Raw genomic sequence first — 13452 nt, 5'->3', positions numbered from 1 at the left:
GTCAGCATTAGCTAACCAGATAGGAAGTTCCATTTGAGTTTTGTGGGCCTCCCTTCTATCTCATCCTCTGCTGTCCTTTCTTTCATCCTCCAAGCAAACTTATGTTCCAGGCCATTTTTCCTAGTGATCTGTCAATCAAATCCTGTTATCTTGTAGATCACCATGCAATGCTTTAAGGTTCACCTTTAAAGACGGTAATACTAACACTGCTAATCCCCTGGTTGAAATGTTCAGGTCTTGGTATGCTGGCCACCCCAATTCTTGTGAAGCTCAAATACTCCTCAGCCACTTGGCTGGCTTCCATGAGCTGCTCAGAGCTCTAACCTGGAGAATTCATCCCCCTTTTTTATCTTGGTTTGAGGACCTCATTCTCAGTTCTATATAAATCTTGCCAAAGCTAGATCCATTAAGTGAATTCTTAGATGGCATACAAAATAAATTCCAGCCCTTAATAGTCATGAATATTCCCATGACTGGTACAATCATTGAGGGTCTCTTCCAAAGCTTATGTCTGTGGGTTGTATGATAAATTTGTCTATATACAGACTAAACCTTTTAAAAGATTGTAACTTTAATTTGACCATACTGTCCCTTGGCAGTCTGAAAAAGTACTGGATTAACTTCCCTATTACAATTACCTTAGCAGTAATTGTTCAATGGCATAGCATCTGAAAACTATGTAATCATGTCCATTGTAATAAATAAAGGTCCTGCACAGCTTTAACCAGTTCCTCAACTGCTGTGGGTATTTAAGATGCCAGGTCTAATTGCAGTTTTTTCCTACAATTTAGCATGTCTGACACATTTATCAAAACTGTACCACCTATTTCTTTGAAGACCTGGTCAGTAAAATGTTCTCCTGTGCACGCTTGGGTATCATGATATTTGGGCAATATTAATATCTAGTAAATCATTGTCCGCTCTTTACAAATCAACGTTAGGAATTTTTTCTTTTAATCGTAGAATTCTGCAATGGGGAATTGTGGTGTTCATTAACACAAATGGATCAGTGTCTGGGCTAGGGTGAAAGTATGGAGATCCCTATCCAAGCATCTATGAGAGTAAAGTGCAGAAGCATGACCACAATCATTGAATCTGAATAGTTAGCTTGGGGTGTGTTAATAAAGGTTTTAAATTCAACATTCACATGTCTTCAAACTTAGAAAATAAATAGTTACCATAAGTTTGCCTACTTAAACATTTTTATTAGCATTTGTAATGGCTTTAAACAACAAACAGAAAAATGCCTGCAAAACAATGGATTACACTTATCACTACATTTTAACATAGTCTAAGCATTTTTTCTCATTCATCCCCAGTTTCTGGATTTGCTAAGCAAGTTTCATGTAACATTTAAAAACAATCCTGTGGTACACAGCCTTTATCAAATACTGACACCAGAGCTACCTGTGCTTATTTCCATCTTCTTTGTGGACTTCAGGATTAAAATGTATTGAATTCTTATTGGAGAGTGAGATGGAGGTTTCTCTCTGTCCTGCATTAATACGCTTTAAACCCCTGCTGCTCATTTTGAAGTCACTTGGCAGGAGCAGGGTGTATCCCAGTAAAGTTAAAGCACATATTCTCTTAACCTTTCAATGGGATACCTTTTTTTTTGAAGGGAAGATACTTTTAGTAAAGTAACAAACTTTACCGGTAATTGACTTGAAGTCATTTAAACAGATCTACCAGCCAGACAGTCCAGGACCAGAGGCCAGATTGGAGAAGGCTGTCCTGTTACCCGATCCCAGTCAAATTTTTAAATCCTATTAGGTTTTGTGGTCACTTATGACTTTTATCAGATATTTGAATTTAAATTCATGACTTATAGTGGAAATGGAACTTTTGGCATCTCAAGGTGGTAGTTCAGAACCATTACAGTTACATCACCATACCCTGACTTATTACCATCAGTCAGCATTTAAAATGAGAAAGAAACTCCAACACATGATAATGTTTTAATCATACAGTTCCAACAACCTGTTATGAAATGGAACCAGCTTCCTGATAATGCATTACACATTTCTGGATTACAGTCAAGATACAGACTCATGTTTGTTGTGTAGTTATTTGACCTCCAGAATGAAGCACTGTTACAAATTAAAATTGTTGGTAAATAACTAATTCCAGTACTATTCAATTGTGGTCAGCTGGTGGTTTCAATCAACTGAACTATAGTTCATATTTCAAAAGAATGGAATGTTCACAACCCAAAGTTTTTAAAGAATCTTAACTGAATTTAGAAGTGTTTTCAGTATTTGCACAGACTTATTAAAAGTACCACACATTGTCAATTTGAATAAATACACAGAGCAAAGACACTCTATTATATACACAACTAAAAAGTACAAATAAACTAGTCAACACATGGCTTGTCAAACTAAGCAAGATGTTTCAATTGAAGTTTTAGCCATTTGCAATGGCAGCCATATTTGTTTACAGTTTCCACTTATTTTCAAAACAATCATGCTGTTCCCAATTTAAAAAGTGACCTTATTGCATAAAATAATATTTTAAATTACAAATTCCAATTGTTGACGAATAAACACCAGCTAACTTCATAGAGGTCAGTCAAGAGGCTGCAAATATTCTGCCTCCGGTGTTTTATATTCCATAGTTTACTTTCAAATAACAAATCCATTTCCTCAAGTGTAAGGTGTATGGGGATGGAAGATAGTCTGTAAAGTTAATTTTATAATTAATGAGAATTCTGTCTCAATCCATCTGGAAATTGTTATTCAACAGAAGGCACCAGGAAAATAAGAGGTCAAATTGCTGTAAACTGGGATTGTGCTGATTGTATGTAAAATTCCAGCTTAAAGATCTGTGGCTGTTACTTTTAGGTTGACAATTTTGCCTGTACCACCCATCCTGGGTTTTCATTATAGCATCACAGCCATTTTTATTCAACAAAGTTATGTGCAACTCCATAAGAGTTATTAGACTGCATTAATGGCAGTAATCTGTAAAGGTGCTATAGTAGCATCACACCTGGCTGTCATTTCAAACCTGTAACCATTGGTAACTGCATATAGTAGCTGTCTGCATGCCCCTGGAAGTAGTGACTAAAGTCAGTTTGCTTTCAACTCCCAATTTTATAGCTGCTTCATGCTTAACTGAGAATCCCCTAACTAGGACAACTATCAGAAAAGATTGAATGTGAATCCAGGATTCCATCATTTCTCAGAAAAAGAAACTGTCTCTGCTATATTTGAAGGTGAAAAATAGTTAGTTTAATGGCTCACTTTAAGAGTATAGATTTTAATTTTCTCCCAGTGGAAATAACAGGATACCACTCCTCCAATATGCCCTGTTTCTGAGGTTTAAAAAGCAGAAATGCTGAGGCATGGGAAGCACGTCCATCAAAAATAACATCTACAATGCAAGCAGGACACAGTACTCATTTTCCAGATTGTAATGTTATATTTCTTGTGAATAATATGAATAATTCTGAAGCAATTTGTTTTTAAAAAATGACACTGTACCACATGCTGCAGTGTATATAATGTGCTCTCAGGATAGAATGCAACCTTGCCTGATATATCCAACTCCATGATAAAATGCACCCAAACTGCCCAGTTCCTGCCTGAAGTTTAGATTAGTAGAAGTTCAAAGGTGCAGAAAAGGCAATGTAAAATACCATAAAGGTAGAGGAAGATCCTACCAACGTGGCACAGCAAAGCTTAAAACCTTTTGATTTAAAAGCCAATTGTCCCTCTTGACATTGAATAGCCCAGCTTGGCTTCATTGTTAATGAAGGACATTAGGCCAATATAGGTCTGGATGAGAAGGGGCCGCTCCAGGATCAGTACTCCATTGGCCCGGCCTGGTAGTGGTGCCTCTTTGTGAGCTTTCTTCACAGCTTGGATTAATTGGGTCTTAAAATTCTCAAGCTGAAATGTAATAAAGAGAATATCATAGGATAACCAACAGTAAAAATCAACTTGTTTTAAAAAATTCTGATTATGCAGTCAGTGCATACTGGAAATTTAAAAGCAATTTAGAAACTTATTAAAACCCAAAATCCAAAAGATTCATTTTGCACCAGATCAATTACCCCATGAGTACTCAATGGCATAATGACACTGTACATTAAGCAAGCTAAAGACAAGCCTCCAATAGACATGCAGGTGTGCTGTGATCAATTAATAATAGAACATTTTGTTCAGATTGATCTCACTAAAAAGGGTTAATATAGCATAAACATGTCTCGGCAAGCACAGGAAGTGGGTGAACACCAACAGGCTTATGTGTTCTCAGGATAGAATGCAATCTTGTTTGATACATCCAACTCCATGATAATATATGCCTAAAACTGCCCAGTTCCTGATTGTAGTTTGGATTAGTAGAAATTGAAAGGTTTTTTAAAAAAAGCAATGCAAAATACCATAAAAATAGAGAAAGATCCTACTAATGTAGCAGAGCCTGGTTCCATACCTATGATTCTACTCTGATTCCTAGTGCAGTACAGCTATGTCTGGGCAAGCTAAAGGAGTGGGGAAACCCTGTCCATTAGGCTAGGTAAGCAAACAAGAACACAGAATGGTCCAACTCTGACCAAGAGAGGATATTATGTCAATGTATTGTACAAATTTGGATATAATTTCTTGTGTAATTGGTGCATCATGTGAATACTGAAACCTATTGTATTTTGATAATCTAAAATACGCTGAAACTTTGTTCCAGGAGTCAGAAAAAAGATGTTGCTCTGTCCCTTGGTTCCCCTGCATATGCTTGAATGAAGGAGATTGGTAAAACCCCAGACTGAGTTATGTTGGCCTCTGGTTCTGGACTATATGACAATGGCATGAGGATACATTTAAGGGAAAGCCAGATAAGCATAAGAATGTGAAAGGATCAGAAGGATGTACTGATAGGCTTTAGATGAAGAAATGGCAGGATCTTCATGTGGAGTGTAAATGCCTGTATGGACCAGTTAGGCCAAATGGCGTATATAATTTTTTTTCAAAGCAAGCCTTTCACCAGTGACCTTTTATTAGTCATGGAGTTATAATATGGAAACCAGTCTTTAGGACCTTGATGCCAAATTACAATACTCAAGTGCTAAATCATGCAAAATACATATAAGAAATGACACAGGCAGAAGATACCATAGCATGCAAAATCACTAGGAGAAAGTGAGGACTGCAGATGCTGGAGATCAGAGCTTAAAAATGTGTTGCTGGAAAAGCGCAGTAGGTCAGGCAGCATCCAAGGAAAAGGAGAATCGACGTTTCGGGCATAAACCCTTCTTGCCCGAAACGTCGATTCTCCTTGGATGCTGCCTGACCTGCTGTGCTTTTCCAGCAACACATTTTTAAGCATGCAAAATCACTGTCTACTTATTGATTAGCAGGCTAAATGCTTCTTACCTGGCAGAGGGATGCAATCTTCTCATCTGCGTTTGCCATAGGATGTTCAGTGAAAGTGGCATATGGCATGTCAGTGGACCATGGATTCCAGCGGTTAATAAAGGAAGGTCTATCCTGCTTGTCCCACTGAATGCGAATCCCATGGCCCTCCCTCCTATGGAAACAAACTAGGCAAATGACACCTCCACAAAGAGTTCATGTCTTTTGGAAGCAATATTTGCAGTTTATACAAAAGAGCAAAAGTCAGCTCATTATTCAACAGCAGTTGGAAGACACTGTCAAACAAATAAATAGATACTAACAGGGAAGGACTCTGAAATAACAAAGTGAGAAAGACATAGATCAGATGGCAACTACACGGAGGAAACAGATTAATGTTCCAAATTCAGACTTTTCCTTGGAAGGACAAGTTTCAAAGTAACTCACTCAATCTTGTATTACAGACAGTAATGGTCTACTTTATTTGCTCTTGTAGCTTTACCAACTCTACACCCTTCATTTGCCTTTCCCAAAGTTAGCGCTTCGGGACTCCGGTGAAAAAAATCAAAAAGTCACTTGCCATTAAAACTCAACCAATGTGGAATATGATTTACATTTTCAAAAAATTGTACTCTGTGTATTCACAAACACCAGACATTTCAAAGCAAAGCACTTTACAACCAAAGTACTACGAATTGAAGTGATGTAGGAAGCATGGCAGCCAGTTTGTAAGTGGCAACTCCCACAATTAACAATTACTGGATAATCAGATATTAATGGTGGTTTCTGAGCAATACAAATTGGCTGGGGTCCTAGGAATAACTTGCCTATAACTACTTTAGATTACTGCCATTGAAACTTGCATGTTCACTTCAGGGAGCAGACATGGCTTCAGCTTATTAGATCCAAATGACAGCATTTCTGAGAACGCAGCACTCTCAGTTTTGCACAATCAACACAATTGATTTTTGTGCTGAAACTTCTGTCGTGCGATTTGAATCCAGAACCATGTGACTTAGGGGCAAGGGGGCTATGAATGAGATACTGCTATTCAGACTCTCAGAATGGTTACAGTACATGAGGTCATTTGGCTCATCATGTCTGTAATGGTTTTCCAAATGAGCCACTTAGTGCCATTCTCCTACCTTCTTCCTATAACACTGCATGAAAATTCAGACTCAATTTCTAGACTCTTTGTTCAGTTCTTTCACCAGTAGACTATTACACAATATTTGAACCTGCTGTGTATTTCAGTATTTTTGCTTTATTTGACTTAGTTTTTGTGCTCATGTGGAGCTTGTGCTCTAGGACTCTGCAAAATTTGTTATGAATTTACGTATAAACTTGCAGATAGAAATTGCAATACAAACAAGGCATTCAGTCCAGCTTCCTCCCACCTTAATTAATTGCATCCTTTCAGCATTTCCTTCTATTCTATTCTCCCTACGTATTTACTGAGCTTCTCCTTTCATTTTTGTAATTTACTTCATCACTCTTTCCATACAAACACTTCACCTGAATTCCTCATTGGATTCATTAATGACTATTTTCCAAACGTGGCACCCAGTTTCATTACAACTCCAACTGTATTAGTTCAGAATTCAATGTGCAAACACCACAAGATCAGTGTGAAATACACTGGATAAACGAAGTACTCACTTATTCAGAGATTTTGGAGGAAAGAGAAACTCTCCAACAGAAATGGTATCCACTGCGTTGAGTGAAATTCGAATAACCTGTCGGCAGATGAGGTTGATGAAGTCATACTTACAAAGGAGCAGAGATCGCTCAGTGATCAATACCAGACGTTCCTTCTCGTTATTCCAATGGTCAATCCTGTAATGTAATGGAGAAGAATTCATGTTCATTTAAAAAAAGTACAAATAAATCTAAAATATACTTCACATCAATTTTTTTTATCCTGCCCTGTGATTTCTCCCTTCTTCTGAAGGCATCACATCCTTTTGGAATACAGCTTTAATTTTCCCCAGGGCCACACCACTGCCAAAACTAGTCCCATCTTTATTTGGTACACATTTATTGCAGATACGCTACAGTTAGGCCTGCTAATAATTTGTCTATAAACCAGTGAGAAAATGCACATCAGTACAGTTTCTTCATTTTCGACAGCTGGATAGTACAACTAACCAATAAAACTCAGTCCATTGCAACATTACCCATCAACTTATATTTACATTAGCACTTGTAATGCAATAAAACATTCCAAAACCTTAACAGGAGCATAATCAAAGAAAATTTGATACCGAGCCTCATTAAAGAAATATTAGAGCGGATGAACTAGAAAAGTAGAAAGAAAGGCAAAGACTTAAGAACATAGATGCAGAGGAGGCCATTCATCCAGAAGTCTGTCCTACCACTCAATACAATCACGCTGATTGAACACTCCAAAACCTTTTATCTACCCAATCCCATAACCCTGTTGCAAATAGTGTGGTTCAGCCACAATTAAACCTTTTTTCCAAACGGAAAAATTCATTTATGAATTTTTAAAAATACATTACAAAACATGAAAAGTACAGAAAGTCCAATAGAAATAAACTTTTCTCCACACACTGTGTTCCATTCAGAGTTGTCTCAATACAATTTCAACACTGCATTGCAAATGTAAGTTCCTCATGAGCCTACAGCCCTTTGTGTACTATGGCTGAAATGCCTTAAACAGTGCCCTTTCCATATGGCGCCTCTGTGACAGCTCCCTTAAGTTTTACTGCATCCCTCTGATCTACAATTCTCAGTCGAGAACAATTCTTTGTATTGGAAGATCTCCGATTTCAGGCAAACTGAAGTGCATCCTTCACCGAGTTGATGATCCTCCAGACCTTACTAATGTTCATCCCAGTTTACGTTCCTGAAAACAGCTAACTGAACATGGAGTCTTGCATCATGGAGCTGTTTGGAATGACTTTAATCAGATGGACAGACCAGTGACAGTTGGAATTTAATCCTGATAAATGTCAGGTAATACACTTTGGAAGGAAGAACAATAAAAGGGAGTACACAAACAGTGACAAGACATAGAAAGCTCAGAGGAACAAAGGGATCTTACAGTGCTTATCCTCAGATCCCTGAAGATGACAGGAAAATTAATAGGGGTAATTAAGAAGGAATATGGGATGCTTGCTTTTATCAATCATGGCATAGCTCTTAAGAGCAGGGATGTCATGTTGGTGATGTATGGGACTTTGGTTAGATTACAGCTGGAGTCCTATATGCAGTTCTGGTCACCACACTCCAGGAAGCATGTGATTGCACTGGAGGGGATGTAAAGATGATTTGTCAGCAAGGTGCCTGGAATGGAGAATTTCAGTTGTGAAGAGAAGCTGGGTAAGCTCAGGTTGCTTTCTTTGCAGCAGAGAAGGTTGAGGGGGAACCTGATTGAGTTATATGCTTCCTACTTACTGATTCAAAGTCATGATTGAAACAGTTGCCAGCAATGTCTGCATGTTAAGATTTGTTTCAAATAAGCAACTTGCCCCAAATGGCGAGAAGATAAATTAGTCAACTCAGGTTTGACATCACCCTAACTCACTGCAATAGCCAGCTAAGACCTTGCAACAACATCTTAACTGAAGGATGGCAATAATGTGAGGTTCACAACTAAGCTTTGCTAACTTGAGTAGACGTTGTTTCCTCGACTGACCATGCTGACACTTGCCATTAAGTCATTGCATTGCAACTCCTTTTGAAATCCATCCAGTAGCATTAGGTCTAACTGAATGAGCAAATATACAATGGTCATTCAACATCCCATTCAAATACTATGAAAATAAATCAAATTAAGACGCTGTGTATAATTTATAAATACTGCTCATGTTTTCGCCACTGGATGTTACCATCTCACTTACCAGATTTTGGGTCTTATTCTAATCCTCTTGAAGATACATTTAACAGCAAACTCTAAATCACATTTTCTTTCAGCAACTGACTCTTTGGATTGAATGTTAACTTCTGGACAACTGCATTTGGTAGTTGGAATTAACTGTTTAATGTAACAATACTGGGTGACAGCATGACCTCGCAACCATACACCGCAGTACATGATATTAGTGAAAAGACCATAAAATCCTTCACTTACTCAGTTAGTAGCCACACACTCTGCACGCCTCCATCTTCAGTTGGCATGGCAATAGATCGAATATCAGAAACAGCCCGTTCAATGGTCCCAGGCTAAAGGGAGGAGAGAATGTTAACTGCGAGAAACCGTCAAGATGAATTTTAACAAGAAATTACATGTTCTTTGATAGTCTCACAATTAATCTAATTCAGTTAAAATCCATCAACTTCTTTATAGTCTATCCAACAGCAATTTAAGCTTAGAACAAAAAGCATTGAATCCGAGCCCAGAAATCTATGAATGAAGGTTGAAGAAATAGGAAATGCTCCCAAGCTAACTGACTGAATGGGAGAATGGGTGGATATCACAGCCAATGTCAAGCTCCCCAGTTAATTCAACTTGAATTACATTAGCCACTTCTTTTGCCTGACCCATCATTTTAAGAATAACACTTCAACTTTTTTTGACCCTCAGAATATTTACCCTCTTGAGCATTTACCAACTTGAGCATCACCTGCAAGTTTGGGGGCTCATCCTTTAGGACCTACACGTGACATCAACATTGATGTTAGTTAAACAAAATTGTTCTGACATTTGAAACGTTCAGGATAGCATTACTTACCACCAATCATTGAGCAACTGACCTTAGCTCTAGTGTTGTGTCCTCTCTAACTAGGTTTTTAAACCAATTTGCTCCATTTTTCCTCATTCTATACCCATCAATCTTCCACGATAATCAACTCTGCTATACTGTGATGAAACGTCATGATGTATTATTATTAGCTGACTAAGGTTTACAGCAGGTGGTGAGAGAACCAAGAGGGAAAATCTACTTGACCTGGATCTCACCAATCCAACTGTCACAGCTGCATCCATCTGACAATACCAGGAGTGTCCACTGCAGAGTCTCTGGAGACAAAGGTCTTCGCACTAAGGGTATCTTTCATTGTTTTGTGTGACACTACCAACATGCTAAAATGAGACAACTGGACTAGCAACTCAAAACTCAGCATCCATTAAGTTGCCATCAGAGCAATAGGGTTATATTCAAACACAATTTGCAATCAGCCCAGCACACTCAGCTTTACTATTATCAAGTTGGGAGTTCAACCTTGGTTCCATAAAGTGTGCAGAAAGACATATCGAAAGCAGCACCCGGCGTACCTAAAAATTAAGTGTCAATCTGGTGAAGCTATGACACAGGAACTACTTACATGCCAAAAGCAGAAACATCATTAATTACAGAGGCCTAAGTGATGTCAGAGCCAACAGGTCAGACCAAAACCCTCCAATCCTACCATATCCAGTCAGGACTATATGTGGATAATTAAATAATTAACAGGAGGTAGAGGTTCCACCAATATCGGCATCTCAAACAGGTAGGATTTCAACCCAGGCATCCTGGCTGTGACGTAGGGACACTACTACACCAGATGAGTCCCTAGTTCTTCAACATAGTGTCCTAGCCCCAACCATCTTTAGCTGCTGCAATGACCGTATCTTAGTAGTCAGAAGTGGGGATGTTCACTGAGTGTTGAACATTTTTCAATCATCAAAGCATGTAGATAAATTTGCCAGAAATATATCAGGGTGTAAAGGGTTAAATTGTGTCCATTATTTGACGTACATTTCCTTGAGCACAGAAATGATCATGGTGTTTACAATTTAAGACCATAAGAAACAGATCCAACATGGTTGATAGGAAGAAAATATTTACTCAGTTGGGATTATTATGAATGAGGGGATATAAACACAGAACTAGGCCATTCAAAAAAATTCTCACAGAAAAGGTTAGTAGAAATTTGGAAATCTTCCTAAAAGCCATGGAGAATTAGAGCTGTCAAGATGGAGAAAGGTTTCTCATGGATATGTGTGTAAAATAAACAGAACTAAAGACAGTAAACAAAATTAAGGCATACCACCCATGATCTAACTGATTGGCAAAGATAGGCCAAGGGATTCCTTAGTAAAAGCAAACTAGTATGCAGCTTTCCCACAGCTCACTAACATGCTTGAGATCCCAAACTAACTGCGGGCAGCTGGTGTATGTATTTTTAATCAACCTATTCAGATATGTTATGACATGTCTCGGGCACATTGACTTGAAAACGGACCTTCTAATCCAGTGATAGGGACACTTTCACTGCTCCACAAGAGCCCTGGGCAGCAGGTATACACCATATACATTTTCTTTTAAACTGGTACTCCATTTTCCCCACCCCACGCCCCCCATCTCTCCATTTGGCTCCAATTAACACTTCCTACCTGAAATTAAATACTGTGATTAGGATAAAAGTGAAAAGAATCTGAGCATCCAGTGACAAGCTCTGCATAACATTAATTAATAATTCAATAAGCATTTAGCATCTTCTTTCCTTTATCTTTGCACCATCTAATATCAATTCTTTGACATCTCTCTGGGTGAGAATCTCTCTTTAAAAATATTTTACAATAACTCTCAGATAGAAATAATAGACCATCTTATTTCAAATATATGGCAGGCTAATATTAAACAGCAACATTGATATCTGTAGGTTGAAGGTTGTCTGTTTCTTCTGGTCAGTCAAGTGAACCTCTTTGCTCTGTCCAAAATTTGGAGTTTGGTTTACAATTTAGTTAATTTTGTGTAGTCAGTGGCAGATACAAATAGACAGAAGATATATATTAGATAGATAAAATAGATTTGAATCAATACAATCTGATGTTCAAAAACAAAGTAGAAAGGTAATTGGTTATGATTCTGACAGTTATTTGAATAGATTTAGAAGACTGCACAGTTATTCAAATAGTGTAACAGTCATGCTACTGAACGAGTAACCCAGAGTTCCCGACTAATAATTTAGCACAACTCCAAATCTCAGCATTTTGAGAAATCATTTAAAAACATCTGGAAACAAAACGCTGGTATCAGTAAGAGTGACCACGAAATTGCTAGCCTGTCCAAATTCCAGTCCCACACAAATATAGTTGAGTTCTGAAGTGGTATGAGGGACAACCAACAATGAACAGTAAATAACAAATTTGCCAGTGAATATAACATAGAAAAATAATAATTAAAATGTATCAATACACACCTGAATAAATTTTGATAATTGATGAGGCATAGAGATATCAACATTAAACGGTGGATCTAACAACAGTTAAGTAAACATCGATTTAAAACAGAAATTAAACGATTAAGATTGACATAAACAGATGGACAGAAGTTTAATTATAGAATTAAACAAATATATGAACACAAATAAATAGGAATATGTACAAATACTCAAACAGATAAAACATAAAGAGATTTCAATCTCCAGGTAATCCAATGACCTGGAAGAGATTTGCAGGCGGATAGGGAGATCCAAGAAGCTCTCAGCCCTTACCCTGAACACGAAGTAGTCCTTGATCTTGGCCTGCAGAGTAGGATCCTTCACACTGAACGGTGTCAGGGTCTCGGTCCGTGCTGGGGGCACCGCGCTCTCCGAGCCCCTAACGGCACCCGCCGCAGGCTGCGAGGCTGGTGACTCGCTACCTGCGGGACATCTGGCTGAGAAACCCGAGGCCGCGATGCCGTCGGTGGGAAGCACCGCCACCTCCGCCTCCACCGAATCATCCATCTGCAGCATGGCGACAAAAAGGAGCTAGGCCCCGGCTGAAGCGATCGGGGAGGAGGGGGGGTGGGGGCGGATGACAGATTGGAGCTGTTCGGGGCGGGGCTTGGAGGCGGGATTTGGATCACAGGGGCGGAGTCTGGAACACAGGGGCGGAGACTGGAGCGTGGCCTCGTGCTCAATGCCGAGTTTTGGAACACCTGGGCGGGGTTTGGAGCAGAGGGGCGGAGTTTGGAGTGTGGCCACGTGCTCAGAGGGTGGAACACTGGGGGCGGGGTTTGGAGCACGGGGGAAATCAGGAGCGCTGGAGCGTGGCCTCATGCTTGGGCGGGTAGTGGGGAGAGTGATCACCAGAGCGGAGTTTGGAGCGTGGCCTCGTGCTCAGGGCGGGATTTGGAACGCCGATGGGCGGGGTTTGGAGCAAAAGGGT

At 39.1% G+C, this 13452-nt stretch overlaps 1 protein-coding gene across 1 annotated transcript; it reads right to left on the bottom strand.

Annotated features, from left to right (window-relative positions):
* Window positions 1-1184: 1184 nt before the first annotated feature.
* On the bottom strand, window positions 1185-13097 carry tprg1l (tumor protein p63 regulated 1-like). Its single transcript, XM_072586271.1, has 5 exons — window positions 12795-13097; window positions 9448-9539; window positions 7011-7187; window positions 5373-5526; window positions 1185-3893 (listed from the first exon to the last, which is right to left on the bottom strand). Exons 1-5 carry the CDS (start codon window positions 13035-13037, stop codon window positions 3699-3701), a joined length of 861 nt encoding a protein of 286 aa, XP_072442372.1. The 5' UTR covers window positions 13038-13097; the 3' UTR covers window positions 1185-3698.
* Window positions 13098-13452: the final 355 nt, after the last annotated feature.

This window comes from Chiloscyllium punctatum, chromosome 16 (genome assembly GCF_047496795.1).
Source record: "Chiloscyllium punctatum isolate Juve2018m chromosome 16, sChiPun1.3, whole genome shotgun sequence".
NCBI lineage: Eukaryota > Metazoa > Chordata > Chondrichthyes > Orectolobiformes > Hemiscylliidae > Chiloscyllium > Chiloscyllium punctatum.
The sequence above is the reverse complement of the archived record's forward strand: the minus strand, read 5'-3'. Positions and strand labels throughout refer to the sequence as shown.